We start from the raw sequence: 20,853 nt of genomic DNA on the forward strand, positions 1-20,853 counted from the left end.
GTGCGCTTGGAAACAAGGAGCATAGAGAGGGTTCTTGGCTTCCAGGAACTTGGCTCAGTGTTTCAATCCATTTAAGTCATACCCACCATTTACACCTGCTTCTTTTGGAGCCAAACTTGCACATTATCACCATTACTCTTCACTAGCACTGACATTGCAATAATCTACGAAATCTGCCTTTTCCTGTTCTTTCTTTGCCACAAAATAGAATTTCCAGGAGCTTGTGGGGGTGGGATGGGGGTGTTGAAAAACACATTCTGAGTCACTGCTTGAGAAGTTTTTATTGTATTTTTTTCCCAAGTGATTCTGGTAGTGAAAGTATTATGGTTATAGACTAAGCAAACACTTAAAGTGAAAACAATCAGATGGTAAAGTCCTCTGCTTTGATGAAAGGTAGCTCGTACTCACTTCTGAGGCTATTATCAACTTGGACTATGGGACTGGAAAGGCTCTTCCAGTTCAGGTAGCGGTGCTCACAAAAGAACCACTGCTTTCAAGAGAAACTTGGGCACCCATAATGAACTCACCGCTTCCATCTGTATCTTATATAAGCAACAAGATCCTAATGTAAATATCAAGACATGGCTCCACCATGCCATAGCATCCTAGTGTGTCATGGACCATGAAGTGCCACTTTTTCAACGCCTGAATGTCCAAGGAACAAGAAAGACACTGCATAGCAAGGGCAAGGGAGTCTGGATTAGGGCTTGGCAAACTACAGGCCTAGGGCTGACCACCTGTTTTGTAAATAAAGTTTTACTGGCATACAGCCGTGCTCATTCATTACGTATCATCTATGATTGCTTTCATGCGATCATGGCTGAGCTGAGTGGCTGCGACAAGCAACACTGGCCAACAGACCCAAAAATATTTACTCTGTGCGTCTTTACAGGAAAATTTTGCAGGCCCCTCGTCTAGACAAACAGTCAAATGAGTCAAGTATTGGCTAAAGGTCCCCAATTCACAATGCCAAGAGAAGGACTGGGTTGGCTTTGGTTGTTGTCATGCACTTTGTAATTTAAAAAATCTTATGAGCCAGTACAACTAAAACTCCTATTCACCTGGCTTTGAAGAAGCAACGTGGAAAGTAAAATTAGGTCTCGATATATTTTGTACGTTGCCTGGACTTCTAAAGCGTTGCTGGATTGCTCAAATGTGCATAAGTCAATGTCATTTCACAAAATTTTTAAAAGATGCGAATGTTGGCAACTACTAAAGTATTGGCATCATGCTTGTGTCTGTGCAAAATTCTGCAGTGCTCAAAACCACGTGCTGTAGCTATAAATGGAGTCCCACTTCAAGTACAACTCTTTAGTCTAAATATTTTCGCAATCTTTGAAACCAGTTTTAAGAGTCATCAGAAATCTGTAGTTTAAGACACCAGACACATTTCTTAGCTGAGCCTTCAAGTGCCAACATGTTGGACCGATTCAGTAAAACATGCCATAAATTACAGGACTGTTTTATTTGAATTAGGGGGATAATTTCCACAATAGCAGGAATTCTTACCAGGAGTTCAAAAGCCAGACATGGGCTCTAGGCTATTATTCATACGTGGGTGATAGATTCGGATCTTGCCTTTGTGGCCAGGTTTGGTCAGGAGCATAGGTTACGACAAGGAACGAGGCTGAAAGACCCAAAGCAGTTCAGACGACAGTCTCAAGAGCTCCGGGATAAACAGCCTTTACAAATGCCAGACAACTGGCCTGAACAATTTTGGACTGGCATGTCAGACGTGATCTGAAGGTTTTGAAATGTCATTAGGGATAGGGCTTATTACTTGATTTTGGTTACAGTGAAGGCTAGCTTTTTTCTTCTCATTTAAATATATTAGCAGTTCATAAATAACAGATATGATTATGGACTCTCCCTACAAATATATCTTAGTAGGTATCTGACTAGTCACAGCAGTGGAGCCAGGCAGGGTACAGCAGCACATGGCCTTCCTCTCTGGTCTCAGCTTGGGCCACCTGGCTATGTCTACAGACTTCAATGGCTAAAATCCAGGTCTCCAATCATAGCTGTCCTTTTGCCTAGAAGAATTTATAAAGCTCGAGATAATAACTTGGGGAAGACATGGTATGCTAGTGAAGGTAACACTAAGAACTTAAATATGAGTTTTGACCCTTGTGTCAGGAGTTAAAATATACCCAGTAGATAAGTCATAAGAACTAAACAAATACAGGCTTAGGATATGAAGTTTTCAATTGCAACTCAAGTATAATAGGATCATACAGCTGAAGAAAATGTTAATCATTCTATGTTTTTTTGAAAAATTGGTCCTAATTCTGAGGTGGCTCCTTTCTTAATCTGAAAAAGTTCACCAGCCAAGGTACACACCATCACAGAATGCCACTTACAAACTCTAATTTTAAAGATAAAAGGATGGTTATAATAGGGCTCATTTTCAGGAAAGATGATTCACCATTCTAACTTAGGAATAGAAAGGTGAGATCTTTATGGGGGAGGCTCATAAAAGATGTCGTAGGAGAAATGAATGTTCTCAAACCTTTGGTACCAGAATGAGGTTGTGGGATTAACATGTCTCTTTAAAGCAAAGCAGCTGACGCTCTAAGTCGAGTGGGAAGAGCAGCCTATGTACTCTGTAGCCAAATCGTGAACGCACATTTTTGTGTGACAGTCCTGCTTGAGTAGCCAGGCCCTAATTAAGATCTAGCCAGTTAGAAGTTCACCAGGGGCAAGTCCAGCGTGTGGGGAACACTTCAAATTACATTCCATGAAGACACGAGGCTGTCAAGGCTTAGGAAGGCCCCGCTGTCCGCACAAATGGAGACACGGTGAAGGACCGGTAATGCTAGCTAGCACATGTCAGCACAGAAAAGCTGTGGACACAAATGGAACATGTGCAGTTTTTTTTCAAAGGTGATATCGAATAACAGGCCAGAAGCCATCCCTCTTGGCATTTTAGACCTCTTTCTTCTCTCCGCTTTGGCTCTTCGTTGAGTCACTTCCATCAGGCAAAGTTCCATAGGATAAGCCATTTGAATCTGGTTGTATTTTGTCCAGTGTTTGTTTCCCTGTGGAGAGAGTAATCACAGAAAATCTTTTGCGCTCATACAAAAGGATAAGTCTTAATAATTTCTCCTCTCTCCAAGCCACATTTTATTCCCCTCCACCTTTTTTTATAATATGTGGTCACCCTCTAAACAAGAGATAAACACCGGGAAGAAAAGGCCTCGGAACTCCATGTCCCTTGACTGTGACCATGCGCCGTCCACAGGAGAGAGCTGTCTCCCCACCGCACAGGGCCTACTGTGCTGGGCATGGAAACCAGGTTGGATCAGTCACGGGGGGGACATGAAGCATCCACTCATCTCCACACCTTCCTGCCCGGTGTCCTTCCCCCTTTTCCATGTTTGTTCTAAGTATATAACAACAGAGAAAACAGACTTTTATAGCAGATTCTGGAAGCTGCTACTGATCCTATGTATGGGGCTTTGTGAAATGAAAACTCGGGTTAAAAATATGAAAACTTTATTTTCCACCCAAGAACTTCTAACCATACACGTCATTTATAATGCACACCCTTGCCGTGAATGCCAATTCTTGCCCTGAATGCTCTTAGCTGATTAGGGGACTCAAGAGGGAAAGAGAACACAGAACTTCTTGGGCCATATTTTCCCAGTCATAGGGAGAAGGCTTTAATGAATTTTGCTTCGAAGGTTTGGGCCTAACAGAATGGTAAAGGAAGCTGTCAGATCACTGTTAACTTCCATCTAGAAACCTATAGGTCACCCCAAATCCCTAGCAAAGCTGGAAATACTGAGTGGGCAGGAGAGGGGGTGAGGACACAGCAAACTTTGCTTTGTTCTGAACATTGCTTCTGTTGTCTACGTGACTAAAGCAAGTTATTTCCCAGTGAGAGTGGGGGGCTGGGAAGACAGTGCATGTTACGTGGATCAGGATGAAGGCAAATGTGGGGGAGGGGAAGAAGCTATTCATGTTCAGGTGACTGTGAAGAACATCCCTTTTGGTCCCACAGTGCAGAGGCCACTGCAGTCTTTCCAGGAACTATATTCCTTAGCAGCCCAACCTCCTGCCCTTAGATGTTCCTTCAAAGGCTCCCCAAGCAGCAGGGGTCTGCTGTTGGCAGCCATTCCCCACTCCTACCCCTCACCCTTTTTCAGTTTAAGGAAATCCAAAAAGGAAATTTGCGACATCACCCAAATCAAGAAAACAGGGCCAGTTCTTTTATATCCTCAGTGTTCTGTGCGAAATTGACATTCAAATAAATGATTACTAACACTTACAGTTAAAACATCACTTCTGGTTTCATCGCTAAATGTACATTTTTTAAGGATAAGAATTATGTTTTATAGTAATTTTAACACCCCAAATAATAGCAGCGACTACTAATTTATATGGATAAAGTTTTCCATCATAAATTAAAGAATAGACAGTTTACCAGGAATATTTCCAAAGTCAATGTAAGACTGTGGCAGATGTTCCTTATCTCGATTTCTTGTGATCAGAAACACACCAAGGAATGACAGGAAACACCTGTAAGAGTAATATTAATAAGGAACACAAGAACACTGAAACAACTCATGGTGTTAAATAACCGAGCTCCATATTCTACATGATGACACAAATTCCGTTGGTTTTGTTTTTCCTGTTTTTCATGGTAAGCCTTCTAGAACTTGTCTTAATTGCTGCAGCCAATAATACTTTCCCCCAGAACCAAGACCTGGGCAGCTTCCAATAAATCTCTGCCCCAGGTTTTTACCATCTGGAGGCTAAATCAGGCTCTAAACCCTTTGGGTAGACACTAGGTCTCATTTTCTATCCATGCATGCCCAGACCCATTACTGGCATGCAACACAAGCAAAAAACAAAAACAAAAAACAAACAAACAAACAAAAAAAAACAAAGTTCTTTAATTTTCTAAGAAATTTAATTGTCCTTGGCCATAAGAATAGTCATAGTTTCCAGATCCTAGAAGTTTAGGCTCGCCCAAGCATCTTATGAAATTGAATTTTCAAGCTAGATGGTTTTCTACACTGAAAATAGTCTGGGCTCAAGTCTGCATAACAATGGTCATGCAGAACACCAGATCAAGAAACAGCTAAAGTGCTAAGGGAGTGCCAGCTGGAACCAACAGAGGATCTTAGACATCGGTGACATTCTGTCAACATTCTGCCCTCTGTTTGCAAGAATGTCAGCAATCATGCCCACCAAATCTCCAGGAAGGGGGAATGATGGGCGTCCAGATACAAGGAAGGGGTACCACCAATCTGATGTTATTAGGTCCAAAGCTAATAATCTGTCCTAGACTTGACCTTTTATTCTAGATAATCCCAGAGGCATCTGTGGTTCCTGAGTGAGATCTAACCTAGAATTTTCCAAGAGTGAGGTAAATCTGATTTAGTACAAAAAGGTCATGGAGTAGCTACAACAACCAGTGGATTTATCGAGACTTTGGCTGGAACTGAACATCCCCAGTTTTAGAACCCTCAGAGAGATACCCAAATCACCAAGTCAAAGACACGGAGTCCTGTGTAGGGTCATATAACACCCTGTGTAGGGTGTTAAATTGAAAAATATGTTTCTTTTAAGAGCTCAGGAAACTAATTTTTCTTATATTACCTTCCAATTTTCTATACCTGAGGTACAATGCCAAAAATCCTACATAAAAGTAACAGGATTTCACATTCCTTACTTCTGAGACACTTACTCACCCAAAAATATATATAAATATGGTAAGAAAAGCTGCACCAAGGAATTCCTGATAAAATATGATACCTATAACGGGAACGAAAGACAAACTTAATTTTAGGGTAAGAACATATATAAAAGCTACGCACTGTTTTTTAAATTATGTTAATGTATTATTTTTTCTAGGCATAGGTACCCTTAAAATGCACATCCTGTAGCTTAGTTTGAAAATATTTGCAAGCCACACTCAGATTTTCAGTGATTTCAAAAAGAACATAGATTCGTAGGCTCTATGTAATGTATTCTTATTATACAATCAACACAATTAACATAACTTTTGCAAATAGAAATTTCTTATCCAGTTTAGGATTTAGCCCACTGGAACACACAAGAAAACAAAACTCTAGTGCCATTGCCTACCTACAGTTTTAGGCCAGGGGTCAGCAAGCCTGACCTGAGAGCCTGCGTGGACTCTGGGGCCTCTGACACAGCATTCCCTTCAGGGCAGTTGTTGGCTGCCCAGGCTGTCACTCTTGGCAATGCCCCGTGTGCACTCAGCCACTGGAGGGCACCGTAGTCGTTCCACCCAGCCCCATTTCTCACTGTCAACCCCCTCTCCCTTCTCTTTCTTCTGGTCGCCCTTTTGGGGGAAGGAAAACTTGGATGCGTTGTTTACTATGAGGAACTTTTCTTCTCTCCTTGTTGGTCTCAAGGATTTCTTCTTGGTCTAAGGTCCCAAAGCCTTCATAGAATTGTTTTTTTCTTAAAGCCATCTTTAAATTATGTATTACTTGGAACTGGATTTTTGTGTGTGCGGTGTTATCCTTGCTGGTTAGCCAACGAATATTTACTGAGTCCTTTGGGCCAGCTACTGTTCGGGGTGCTACAGACACCACGATGAACAAGACAGAGCCCTATATGAAAGGAGTGCTCGGAGAATAAACTTCGTACAGGAAGGATCCACGTTCAGTCCTAATACATATCTGTTGAATGGATGAGCAGGTTTGGAAGCATTTTTCCATGTTATTGCACACTTTTGTGTAATCATTTCAATGTTTCCATGTTATTCTAAGTAACGGCCCTATAATATTCATTTCTTTTAAGGGCATTTTCAGCTGTTTTGAAATTTTTTTGCTGTAGAAAATTAGTGATAAACTTCTTCATACGTATTTTTTTCTCAGCATTTTAGGATTTTTCATTTATTTATTTGTTAATTTGCTTGTTTATTTGTTTAGAGAGCTTGCGCATGTGCAGATGGGGGGAGGGAGAGGCAGGTGGAGAGAATCCCAAGCAGGTTCCACACTGTCAGTGCAGAGCCTGATGCAGGGCTCGATCTCACAAACTGTGAGATCATGACCTGGGCTGAAATCAAGAGTTGGTTGCTGAACTGACTGAGCTACTCAGGCACCCCAGGATTTTTCTTGTTACTGCTGCTTAACGCAGAATTTCTGCTTCAAAGAGTAGAAACATCTTTTTTTAAAATCCATAGTAAAATACAAATGACAAAAAGTTCACCATCATAACCATTTTTAAGTTTGTAGTTTTGTTAAGTATATTCACATTATTGTACACCTAATGTCCAGACCCCTCTCACCTTGCAAAACTGGAAGTCTCTACCCATTATATGACAAGTCCCCATTTCCCCCTCCTCTAGCCTCTGGCAATCACCATGCTACTTTCCGTACCTGTAAGTTTGACTACTCCGATACCTAATATAGGTGGGATCCTACAGCATTTGTCTTTTTGTGACTGGCTTATCTCATAATGTCCTCAAGGTTTATCCATGTTGTAGCATGTCTCAGCATGTCCTACCTTTTTAAGGCTGGATAATAATATTTCATTGTATGACATACTATTCCACTCATCTGTTGATGGACATTTGAGTTTCTTCCACCTTTTGGCTGTTGTGAATAATGCTGCTATAATCCAAGCATACAAATATCTGTTCAAGTCCCTGCTTTCAATTCTTTTGGATATGGACCTAGAGGTGGAATTTCTGGACTGTATGGTAATTCTATGTTTAATTTTTTGAGGAATAGTGTTTTCCAGAGTGGCTACTCCATTTTATATCCCCATCAACAATGCACAGAGTTCAAATTTTTCCACATCCTCACTGACACTTGTTAATTCTTTTTGTTTTTTCTTTTTTGCTAGTAGCCATCCTAATGGGTAAAAGGTCATGTCTCCTTGTGGTTTTGATTTACATTTCCCTAATGATTAGTGATGTTGAGCATCTTCTCGTGTGCTTATTGGTCATTCATACATCTTCTTTGGAGAAATGTCTGTTCAAGTCCTTTGCCCATTTTTAAATTGGGTTATTTTTGTTGTTGTCGTTGTTGAGTTGTAGGATCAAAGATTAGAAACATTTTTAAGGCTCTTGATGAAGACAATGAAACCCAGTTCTCGGAGGGTAGTGCCATGCTACCCAACTCCACGAGAGTGCCAGTAATACTGCAGCCTTCTTGGCGTTAGTTATCGCAATAAAAAGAACAAAACAAAAACTTCACTAGTTCTTAGGCAAAATATGATACCACATTGTAATTTTAAGCTAGACTTTTTGATGGGGGCAAAAAAGGAAAATTAGTCAAGAAGCTTCATCTCCATTCCATACTTCAGTAATAGCAGATGAACTATTATCACTTCCAGAAAGTTCCAGCCTCTCTGACTCATCAATTACTTGGCGTGCTAAATATTGAGATTCCAGCCCTGTTGGTCCTACTACAGAAATGTTCTTTTCAAGGGAAGTACATTTTTTACACGTCTTTACAACATTAACTATTAGGCTGTATGTCATGCCTGTACCTCTTTTGGGGCCCTATTATTTTTGTTTCTAACAATTCTAGGGCACGCTAATGTGCCATCTTTTCATACTTTCTTTTGTCAGCAAGCATAAAATTCTAAAAAAAAATCAGATGTCTTGGTAAATGATCTTTCTCTTTAAACGTAAGGTTCAGTTTTGGGAAATAAAAAATGCATCGATTACTTTTAGAAACTGCCCACTGGCAGTCACATTGCCATGAAATAAGAAAGGTGTGTCAGTTAGGAAACATAATCCCTAATTGCTTCCAAAATACATAAACTTTGCTTTGGGAAATGAACTTCCAATATAAGAAGGTAGTAAATATATCCAACAAGCCAATAAACTAGGGCATAACAGTACTAACCTTAGGAGTGATATACTGGAATCTATTATATTTTGGTTTGGACCAAGTTTCAAATTTATGCTTTTTTTTTTGATCTCTTTTTTTTAAATTTAATTTATTTTTTAAATTTACATCCAAGTTAGTTAGCATACAGTGCAACAATGATTTCAGGAGTAGATTCCTTCATGCCCCTTACCCATTTAGCCCACCCCTCCTCCCACAACCCCTCCAGTAACCCTCTGTTTGTTTTCCATATTTAAGAGTCTCTTACGTTTTTGTCTTCCTCACTGTTTTTATATTGTTTTTGCTTCCCTTCCCTTATATTCATCTGTCTTGTATCTTAAAGTCCTCATATGAGTGAAGTCAAATTTATGCTTAAAAAAAATGCTATTGTGTCTCACATATATATGTTTCTGAATTGTCAATAAATACAAAAGGACTGTAATAGTAGAAAAATAGAGGCCAGAGCAGTGAAGATAGTAGCTTCTATTCTCATCTGCCTGCTTTTCCCTGGAACACTGGATTCAGTTTTGGACCCCAGTCTTTGATCTAGGTGATCAGTGGTAAGGGGCAAGGAAGGAGGAGTTAATGGAAAGAGGAATGTTTGGCCCAGAGACAAGACACAAGAGGACCCTTCAGCTGCTTTGATTATCAGAAGGGCTGGCAAGGAGGGGCGCCTGGGTGGCTCAGTTGGACTTCGGCTTAGGTCATGATCTCGCGGTCTGTGAGTTCGAGCCCCGTGTCAGGCTCTGTGCTGACAGCTCAGGGCCTGGAGCCTGCTTCAGATTCTGTGTCTCCCTCTCTCTCTGCCCCTCCCCCGCTCGTGCTCGCGCGCGCTCTCTCTCTCTCTCTCTCTGTCAAAAATAAACATTAAAAAAAAATTAAAAGAAGGGCTTGCAAGGAGAAGACTCCAGAAAGCAGAACTAAGATGAGAGTCTTGAATTTACAGGGAGGCTAGTTTCAACCCCACTATAAGGAAACACTTTCTAATAATTAGAGCACTCCAAATAATTAGGGGGATCCAAAACAGGACTGAGCTGTCTTGGGAGACAGAGAGCACTGGGAAGCCTTCCCACAAAGCAGAATAACCTGTCTGCGAGGATGTTATGGAGCAAATTCAGATCCGGGTGGAGGTGAGCAGGGTATGATACCGGCTACGTATGTCCTTTTAACTGAAGATTGCTTGGCTATCTTGTTTACTCCGAGAGAAACTTTATTTATGCTTTTGTGGGGGTCGAATCACCCGAGCAGAGAAAACCCAAGCTCACCTGCGATAATGGCGCTGGTCGTGAAGAAAACATGGTTAATGGGCACCACCATCGCTGTGTTGTAGAGCTTCGTGGCATGATTCAGGAACCTAGAGCAGAAGGCACTTACTGAAGCTCTGGCTTTAAGAGACGTTCAGCAACAAGTTAACAGTAACCTCAAGAAATGCATGTCCTTAAGCTACAACTACAAAGGGAAAGGAAGTGCAGTAAAAGGGCATTTCCAATCAGCAGTCATAGCTTATATGCATCTGATGTATGAGATCAGATGTCAGGTTTTATGGTCTGTTTAAACCAACAACAGTAACAATGAAAAGCAATTAATCATATTCTGAGGCCACAGAAGTTTGAGTTGGAAGTGAGTCAAGCTGCTGGACCAGTATCACACTGGAGCTGATTCATTAGGATAGACCCTAGAATCTGTTAAATATCATATCTGGGGAATAGTGTAGCTATCCATTGACATGCCACATGCCAAGAAGGAAGATGGAGAAGTAAAGGAATGTTTAATGTTTCAAAAACAATGCTCCGTGCTCCAGCTGCACAGCACATGTGGGGAGCTCAGTTTCGCACTCTGGCCACCAGCGCGACTCAGGTTCCCACAGTGAAGCCGTGCTGCCCTGTCATTGACGTCAACTGAGCAATTTTAAAAAGCACTGATGTTTAGGTCCTGTCTTAGCACAATTAAAAAGAAATGCTTTGTGGGTAGATCCCAGGTGTGCCTGAGCACACGTGTGTGTACATGCATGCATGTATATGTGTGTGTGTATATGTACCTATCTATGAACAAACAAGACCACTCCTCAGGCGGTTTTGATGGGTGGCCAGTTCTACAGTTCTAGTGCATTCACGGGGCACCAGTGTGGAAGAGGCAGGGACTGGGACAAGGGTGGTGGGAATGCAGGGTGCCTTGGGTTGGACCTGCCTCTTAAATTCATAAAGCTGAGTTTAAAGATAATGATGCTAATCACCAAATTCCAAAAAGATGTTACAGCCGTGCTGATGAATTTGGAAGAAGAAAGGGAGATGAAACAAAGTGGCAAGGCTCAAGCATTAGAAACACACTCATTCTCATAAGGAAATGACAAATGAAACAGTGACAAAACACTGGGTTTTTCCAGTCACTCTCCACCTTCCTTGCAACAGGCCCATGTCCGACCCAGAACTATTAGGCTTTGCTGCTGGCATCTATGGAGGGAACTCTTCCCTAAACTCTTCCCGAGTTTAGGCCCTGATTTCCCAGCTGGCTCTGGGATGGAGCTTTTGCACAGCATTTTGGGATAAACAGAAAACTTCCTGGCTGGCTAAAGACAGCCTCGCAGGCAAAGGCATAATCATGATGTGAAACGGAGGGGAAGTGACTGGAGCAGAAGGAGGTGGCGGAGGGTGGGGGGGAGAGAAGAACAGAAATTTAAAATGTTCCATGTCACCACTCTTAGGCCCCAAGAGAAACATAAAACAATCATTCCGCGATCCCATGGGTACAAAGAAAATTCTGGCCAAGGATGCAAAGTTCTGGGGAAAGGATTTCCCTCCCGGCCAAACGTCTGGTTTTGTCCATCCCTGGGCAATTAATGAGCATGAGCTAAGAATGAAGGTGAAGGGTTCATGCATTTCCTATATTTAGAATGAAATCCTGGATGTGGACCTTCCCCTTTGATTTATTGCTAATGACAACCTGCGTACGATGGATATTAATTACAAGCAGAAGAGCATCAGGAAAGTATCAAAGTGCACTTAGCTAGATTGCGGCCATACTTTAGAACTCACAAGACATGAAGGCAAAGCTTAGTAAAAACTTATTATTGGACGCGAAGGAGAAAGCAAGGCGTGCTGGCTGAGGACAAGCTGAAGGCCCTTCACCCTCAGAAATCAGTTACACCTCATTTTAATTATCCACGGACGCCAATAAAGATTAATGCTCAGAGAAGCACGGGAATGTTGAAAGATTAGTGAATAGGTAGAAGCTAACTTACTTGACTTGGAAAACACAAGACGCTATCATGATGATAAACATGATATAGAAGATGGGATAAGTTAGTTGCATTTTATCCGTCACAGAAAAAGTGATCATGCCTGAGACTGCTTTTACTGAAATGACAGTCAACGAGGCTGAAAAAGAAAACAGGAGACACAAATAAAATACATTTTTGAGACAGAATTACCAACCAATACCTGAAGCTTACACAGTAGAGTGGTCAATACTCCAGTCATGCTTTCAGGACGCAGGCTTGTGAGAGGTGGGGGTAGGACGTGGCTCCGGACAAGGGGTGGCCCGGCCGCTCAAGCCGTGCGGCACTTTGAATTTGCCTAAATCAGCTAAAGATCTGCTACGCGACTGGGTGCTTTTTATCTTGGGAGCAAGATGCTTATTTTCCAGCCCTCACTGCTGAAAGGATGTCGCAGAGGTTATAATTACTAGGAGATGGGAGAGGAGAAAACAATGAAGGTGGGGGAGAGAAGCAAAGTCAGACAGTCCATGTGACATGAGTGGGAAAATAACTATTAAACGATCCTGAAAAATCGAAAGCCAAATAGATGAGAAAACCGGAGAGTGGAAAGCGACTCCTTCTGTGAGTTTACTAAGAATTGTACTGAGTCTATGTCTGAGCCTTTTTGTTCATAAATGTCTAGAAGTCTCATGAAAAAGTATTTTTTTTGAAGACAGTAATAGGAAGCAGGACCAGAGCTGAGCATCCATCTCTCAGTCAACCATAAATCTAAGGGTTACATAAGCACTTTCTATTTATACTCTTATGCTAAAGAGGAACCTGGCCTTAGGCAAACCAATTTTTGCCTTCAAAAAAATATAGGTTCCCAACAGCAATGAAGAAGTGACTTGATAAGGTTATAATATGAAAGCAATGAGGCATTTTCTAGAAACACCATGTCTCTGTAGGAAGAAAATAGCGTTTTCTTTTGGTTTTAGGTTGCTTAAATTTAATGTCGCATCTAATTCCGTAACTAAGCTGAAACCTACAGAAAGTGAAAAAAATCATTTTTTACGTGAAATCAAATAACTCTAAGTCAAAGGCAATGCGAACAAGAAACATTTTCTTTGTGCTGTTGGTCTACCTGGTCATGATATATCTGAGCTTTATCCCTTTTAGCTTTTGAAAAGGCATTATATAGAGAGAATGTTTAAAATAGCAGCTGATGAGGGGCGCCTGGGTGGCGCAGTCGGTTAAGCGTCCGACTTCAGCCAGGTCACGATCTCGCAGTCCGGGAGTTCGAGCCCCGCGTCGGGCTCTGGGCTGATGGCTCAGAGCCTGGAGCCTGTTTCTGATTCTGTGTCTCCCTCTCTCTCTGCCCCTCCCATGTTCATGCTCTGTCTCTCTCTGTCCCCAAAATAAATAAAAACGTTGAAAAAAAAATTTAAAATAGCAGCTGATGGCCAACCAGGGAAAGCCTCCCATAACCTCCTTTTCCATAAACTGAAAATATACTTCAACTTGAAGAGTACCAGGGCACACTTCCAAATCAGGCATTTTCCTTTCCACTAAAAATCGTAACAGAGAACAGGTGACAAATTCTAAAAACAACCCCCCAATCTGAACAAAGAGGCCCTTACAACTGGGTCCCTCTTCATCTTTAAATAGCTTTTGACCTGATCATCTTACATGTTTTCTACAGATTATGACAATAGTCCTATCTCAGCTAATCTAGGAATTTTATCTGCAGTGATGTGCACCACTTGATGGTTTAAGTTTGTAAGGGTAGCTCTTGAGGGACCTTGATTTCCTCTTCAAAATTTTGCTTGAAATTAGACTACAATGTGGTTATGGCCTTGTGGTCTGAACAGCCAGGTTTCCCAAAGGGATCATTAATGGGGAAGGAGTTGAACACACTATTCCATTAGCCTCAGAACCTCAGGATTGCAAAGGCCCTTCAAGGTCATCTAATGCAACTACCATCTGATGTTAAATTATACTTGACCGCAAAACAAAAACAAAACTAGACTTTTTATTAAATAGCTAAACCAACTATTGGTTTGCTAATATAGTTAATCACTGTATTTCCAAAGCATGTACAATCACCAACCAATTAATCACTCTTTATTGTAACTCTGCAAGTTATTTCTAGGCTGGTGACAAGTACTTCTGTTTTATTTTTGGGTGGGAATGTGGTTGGTGAGGACAGGTGAAAATACAAAATTTAATATGCTATCATTCTAATGTACACATAAAAAATATAAAGTGCTTATATATTTTCTCTTTTTATATACAGAAAAAAAAAAGCTAGGAAAAAATGCCAGAAGAAACAACGTCAAGATCCTATTGGTAGTTATCTCTAGGCACTGGGATTATGAAGAGCCTTTAAACTCATTTTTTAAAACTATAAAAGTTTATATGTTCCTTTAAGAAAATTTGGAAAAATGCAGAAAAGCCTGGAAAGAAAAATGAAAATCACCTGTAATCTCAACACTCATCCCCAAGTCATTTTTAACATTTGGGAATATTTCTTTGTAGCTATTTTCCTGTCTCTGGATATGAATACATTATAACATATGTATATACATATGTGTTATATATATAACAAATAGTATATACTATTTAGGAACCTAGTTTCAACTGCCATCAAGTATTTTCTATGCCATTAAATATTCTTCTGAGCATGATTTTCATCAGCTGTGAAGTATGCTTTTGCATGAATTATACTTCATCTTGGTAATTCCCTATTTTTTGCATATTTAGGTTATTTAGGTACATCCTTTTTTTTTTCTGGAATTAAAAATGAGGTTGTGATAAATATCCCTGAACATATATCTTTGCAAAGCACTCTGCCAATTGCCCTAGGAAAATGAGCTATGGGGCGGGGGAGCGGGGTGGGGGTGGGGCTCTGGTGACAGATGCTGTTCTTCTGAAATATACTGGCAAGCTGCCTTCTACAAACTATCAGTCACATTCCCATAGTACTGTGAGGCAGTGTTCAGTTACATGGATTTTTACCTTTTTCTTGATGGCCCTCTCTGTTTTTCTTATTTCTCAACAATAGACATGTATTACTTTCGTCATCACAGTGGTACTGCTTTTGCCTGACATAGCTGACCTGTGTTTGAAATCTGGCCTTCTCGGTTTCCTCCGACTTCATCAACTGTTCCTTCCAGAGACTTTCCCAAATTGCTACCAATGTCTCCTTATTAGAGCCACAAATATATCACTTATTAATTTGGCTTCCATAATCTGAGTATGCTAAGCATAGAGAAGGACTTCCTAGCTTTCTCAGCTTCCTGATCAGTTGAAAGCATCTTTTTAAAAAATTTTTATTTATTTATTTTGAGAGAGACAGCAAGAGAGAGGGAGAGACAGAGACTCTCAAGTAGGTTCGGTACCATCAGTGTGGAACCTGATGCGGGTCACGAACCCACAAACCGTGAGACCATGACCTGAGCTGAAACCAAGAGTCAGACGCTTAACCAACTGAGCCACCCAGGCGCCCCTAGTTGGAAGTATTCGGTTGGGAGTTTTAAGACTTAAGAAAGACTGCAGCCACAGGCCTGGGGAGCCCCTCACCAGAAGCCAGTTTCCTTTCTTCCTGGTTGCCCTCACTTTCTATTTTCTTTTTAGTTCATTTTTTTAATCTATCACATAAACAATATTAACAATAAAGTAAAAACAAATCCACCTGCATACTACTGTTACCTCTCACTCATCTCCAGCGTCTGCTTCATGCGCCCTTTTAATCACAACGAAGGTAGGTACCATGTTGTGTGCTACATTTTCCATTTAATTTGACACTATAACTATTTTTCAAAGCTGCTACATGGTTTCCATAATCATTTTTTCTTGTAGAAGTCATTAGTGATCATTGTAAAATGCCTAACCAGCACAGGTAAGTATAAAGGGAAGAGTGGGCAATCTTTTTCTCATTTCTTAGTATGATGACAGCACTTGTGCTATTTCTCCAGCATGTAGGCTTCAGCTTTTGGTTTAAGAGATATATATTTTTCCAATTTCACAGAAACAGAGACTAGAATGGTGGTTGTCAGGGGCAGGGAGTAGGGGGAAGGGAGTGATGTAGGTCACAGGGTCTAAATGTTTAGTTTAAGAAGAGTAAATTCTGAGGATCTAAGACACAGCATGGTGACTACAGTTAATAATGCGGTATTGTATACTTCAGAGTTGCTGAGAGATCTTAAGCATTCTCATTACACACACACACACACACGCACACACACACACACAGTTCACTATGTTAACTATAGGGGGTGATAAATGCGGTCATTATCATCAGCTCAGTAATCATTCTGTGATGTATATGCGCATCAAATTACCACGTGGTGTACTTAAATACATACACTCTATGTGTCAATAATTTCCCAATAAAGTGAAAATTATTAAAAAGAGAAATATGTTTTTGACACAAATATCTTTCTATTCTGATTACATTTCAAATTCTTTATTAGGAACGGATATCAAATTTTAACATGTCTTTTCAGCATCTGGATATTTACATGATATTTCCCTTTTTGAGCCATTAACATGATGAACTATATCAATGGATTTCTTTTTTTTTTTTTAATGTGTATTTATTTCTGAGACAGAGAGAGACAGAGCATGAACAGGGGAGGGTCAGAGAGAGAGGGAGACACAGAATCCAAGGCAGGCTCCAGGCTCTGAGCTGTCAGCACAGAGCCTGATGCGGGGCTTGAACTCACGGATGGTGAGATCATAACCTGAGCTCAAGTCCGACGCTAACCGACTGAGCCACCCAGGCGCCCCATATCAATGGATTTCTTAAAGAACCATGCTTTCATTCCCATAATTAATTTAGTTAATTCAAATGTTTTCTCTGTGCTCACTGCCCTCAGTTCTAGGTAATTATATACAGTGTAACTAGAACAGACATGGCTGTGTCCTCATAGAACTGATTAGGTGGAGAAGATGAGCAATATCAGAATGTAAATATGTAAGTAGGATATGTAAGTAAAACTTGTAAGCGTTACAGAGAAAAAGAACCGGTTTCATTAAGACCACTTGGTCATGAAGTATGTCAGGGTTTTTTTTCTGGATTCTACTTGCTAATTTTTTGAGACTTTTACATTAATATTGAGTGGGGAAATTAGTACAGGGTATTCTTACTGTGTGCTACTTGGGATCAGTATTGATACTCATTATGTAAACAAAACGGGAAAGCTTTCTTCTTATGTCCTCAAATAGTGTGAACAACAACAACAAAACAGAATCTGTTTCTTAAAGATTTAACCTTCTAGGTTGAAAGTAAAGATGGGGGGTGGGAGGGAGGGGAGGGTGGGTGATGGGTATTGAAGAGGGCATCTTTTGGGATGAGCACTGGGTGTTGTATGGAAACTAATTTGACAATGAATTGCATATAATAAAAAAAAAGAAAGTCAAGTATGTAGGCCTGGTTCTTTTCAGGATGTAGCTTTTTAAACCGTTCTTCCATGTCCTCCATATCTATTTTCCTTTAAAAAATAATCAATTTAATCAAATTTTCATCTTTGTTGTCGCTTTTATTTCTAATTTTGTATATTTGAGATTTTTCCTTTTTTTTTTTTTTTGTCTTATGAAGGATATTTTTAATGTCTTTTAAGAATAGATTCTTGGGGCGCCTGGGTGGCTCAGTCGGTTAAGCGGCCAACTTCAGCTCAGGTCATGATCTCGTGGTCCGTGAGTTCGAGCCCCGCGTCGGGCTCTGGGCTGATGGCTCAGAGTCTGGAGCCTGCTTCGGATTCTGTGTCTCCCTCTCTCTCTGCCCCTCCCCCATTCATGCTCTGTCTCTCTCTGTCTCAAAAATAAATAAAACGTTAAAAAAAATTTTTTTTTTAAAAAAGAATAGAGGGGCGCCTGGGTGGCGCAGTCGGTTAAGCGTCCGACTTCAGCCAGGTCACGATCTCACGGTCCGTGAGTTCGAGCCCCGCGTCAGGCTCTGGGCTGATGGCTCAGAGCCTGGAGCCTGTTTCTGATTCTGTGTCTCCCTCTCTCTCTGCCCCTCCCCCGTTCATGCTCTGTCTCTCTCTGTCCCAAAAATAAATAAATGTTAAAAAAAAAAAAATTAAAATTAAAAAAATAAAAATAAAAAAAGAATAGATTCTTGGGTTTATTTATCAATCCATTGTTTTTCTGTGCTCTATTTCATTAATTTTTGCCTTTATTAATCACTCCTTTCTGCTTGCTTCAGCTTTATTTCAGTGTTTTTTTCCCTCCCGTTTTGAGCTGAGTGCTTGACTTACATTTAATGTAATGAATTTCCTTCTGAATACAGCATTAGTCATAAACTACAGGTTTAATATTAAGTGTTTTCATAATAATTTAAAAATATATGCTGCAATGAAAGCTTCGTTTCTCCTTGGGCCCAGCTGCAGTTTAAAAGTAGTGTCAGCATTTCCAGATGTTACAGTTTTACTGGTTTCTGTTATTTTTGTTATTATTTTCTGTTTTTATTTCACTGTGATCTGAGAATGTGGTCCATACTTCAACTTCCTGGAATTTATCAAGGATTTCTTTGTGGGCAATTACACAATTAACTTCTGTAAATGTCACACAGGCACTTGAAGGCAGGTGTATGGTCTGTTTTCAGGATTTAGAGTTCAACGTTAGAGCAATGTTGAGGACTCATTCTTCTGTCCTTATAGATCTTTCTGTCTACCTACCTTCCATGAACTAAGAGAAGTCTTCTACTCCTCTCATATTTCTATTAACATCGTTTTCAAAAGAGCTGCTGCCTGAATCTCCTGAGGGCCCCTGGCCTTGGTGTCTCCCCCTCCCAACCCTCAAATCTGCCACGATGAGCAGCTAAATACTAATATGGGGCCTCCAGGAGCCTTCGCTTCTGCCTGGATTTTAACTTAGATAGTAATAGTATGCTCTTTTGCTTTCTTTTCCTTTCAGTCTGAGTTAACTTGTTTTAGATGACATTTATGTATGAAGTCAGAGTATTTCACAACCAGCAAGGGCCGGTTAGAAAGGTCACCATTTCTACAACTCTTGTGGAGCTAAACCAGAGAACTGTGGATGAATCCAATTTCAGAATCTTTTTTCAAAATCAATCTGGGAATTTTTCTGAAGCCCAATATGGGAATCTTTCTTTATTATTAGGTGAATTTACCCTATTTACATTTATGATCATAACTGCTATGTATGATCTTAATTCTGTTATCTTATTTTCCTATTTAAAATGTCCTTTATTTTCAATATTTTCCTATATAATGTGCATTTTATCTCTTAGTTGTTTGCTTTTGTTCTCCCTATCTGGCAATTTGGAAAGAAGCAACAATAAAGTTCTTCTTCCATTCTTTTCATCAACAGCATACCTGACTGTGGTATAAATTCATTTCTACAAGTAATCATCACAGGTACAAATCTTCCAATTCAAAGGAGAGAACTAGTTTGTGAAATGAAGATGGACAAATGAAACTCAGCCCCTCCTTAGCATGAAGGTTGCTGCCTGTCCCAGTGGTATAGGTATAATCTACAGAATCATAGCAAACAACACATGACGTATGGTTCATTTTATTGGCAAGGAAGAGGAAAAAAAATTATAAATAACTTTTTAAAAGGCAATTTTCCAAGTGATTAGTGAGAGCTCCTAGTGTTGATTTATATGAAGACGTGTGTGTGTGTGTGTGTGTGTATGTGTGCGTGTGTGTGTGTGTGTGTAAGAGGAGGGGAAAGGGCAGATTTAAAAATACACAGTGGGCTTACAGAACCATCAGTTTTCAAATCCTGGGGAAAAAAAGGAAATGGGTAGATAAACAATGAATGAAAGAAATGTTGTATTTAAGAAAATCATACTGCTTACATTTACATTTCATATTAGCCATATTTTGGTAAGTAATTCCTGATAAAAAAAGTTTCAATTGGGATCATTCTTTTGTTCCTCTTTTAATATTTTTCAATTACATCCTAAGAAACAAAATCCTCCAACTGTCAGAGAGCAAATAAAATTACTCAGAAGTAAAAACGCTGACATGTTTTTAAAGGAACTAAACAGACACCACTTGTAGATATGGATGTGCAAAATACAGTTTGCGTGACTGAGCCTGGGTTTCTTTCTGCAGATCAGAGTTGAAAAGTAGAAACAATGAGAAAGGAACAGAATGCTTAAGTGTTCTCCTTCAAACCTCTTTTTTCACTTAGCATGGTTAGATTGGAGAATGAGAGAACAGTACGTTCTTACCTAGAAGTGCCACCAGGCTTAGCAGGATCACCATGTGCTTCATTGCTTTCCTTTTATGGAAATAGAGGAGGGTGCAGAAAATTAATATTTCGAAAATCTAGAAGTGAAAAAGATGCAAAAGAGTAGAGTATCAATTATTTTACACACAGTCTTCTGAATGCCACACTTCTCTTTCTGGTTTTGCAACAGTTCGTTCCCCTGTGAGAATTGAGGGTGCCTGGCGTTCCCGAGGACAATTACAAACATATGAGGACAATATATGGAACCTCAGCCATCCAGACCCAGAGCTCTAACCTCACCTATATGCCAACGATGCCGAGATCGGCAACCCTGATCTCATTTACCCAACTATCTTCTAGACATCTCCACGCGTACATTTAATAGCATAGCACACAAATGCAGGTAGTAAATTCCTGAAGGCCTTCCTTCCCCACCTATCCCTCGTGGGGCCTTCACCCCTGCAATGAATGGCCTCACCACACACCTTTTGCACCAGCCAGCAACTCCTTCCTTTCCATCACTCCCTGCCGCCCTCTCTCTGACCACTGCAACAGCTTCCAATTCGTCTCGGATTCTACTCTTGCCTCTACAACCCAGCCATTCAGCGGCCAGAGGAATCATTTAAAAGC

At 40.4% G+C, this 20,853-nt stretch overlaps 1 protein-coding gene across 1 annotated transcript in view; it reads right to left on the reverse strand.

Moving 5' to 3' along the window:
• Nucleotides 1–262: 262 nt before the first annotated feature.
• NIPAL2 (NIPA like domain containing 2) overlaps nt 263–20,853 on the reverse strand; it is an 85,027-nt gene continuing 64,436 nt past the window's right edge. The window contains exons 6-11 of the mRNA XM_043601457.1: nt 20,225–20,321; nt 12,061–12,196; nt 10,088–10,176; nt 5,700–5,763; nt 4,427–4,521; nt 263–3,038 (exon numbers count right to left, since the gene is read on the reverse strand). Coding sequence (XP_043457392.1) covers nt 2,926–3,038; nt 4,427–4,521; nt 5,700–5,763; nt 10,088–10,176; nt 12,061–12,196; nt 20,225–20,321 — 594 coding nt within the window. The 3' untranslated portion in view covers nt 263–2,925. The remainder of the gene's footprint in view (nt 3,039–4,426; nt 4,522–5,699; nt 5,764–10,087; nt 10,177–12,060; nt 12,197–20,224; nt 20,322–20,853) is intronic.

The sequence above is a fragment of the Prionailurus bengalensis genome, chromosome F2 (assembly GCF_016509475.1).
Source record: "Prionailurus bengalensis isolate Pbe53 chromosome F2, Fcat_Pben_1.1_paternal_pri, whole genome shotgun sequence".
In the NCBI taxonomy this organism is placed as follows: Eukaryota; Metazoa; Chordata; class Mammalia; order Carnivora; family Felidae; genus Prionailurus; species Prionailurus bengalensis.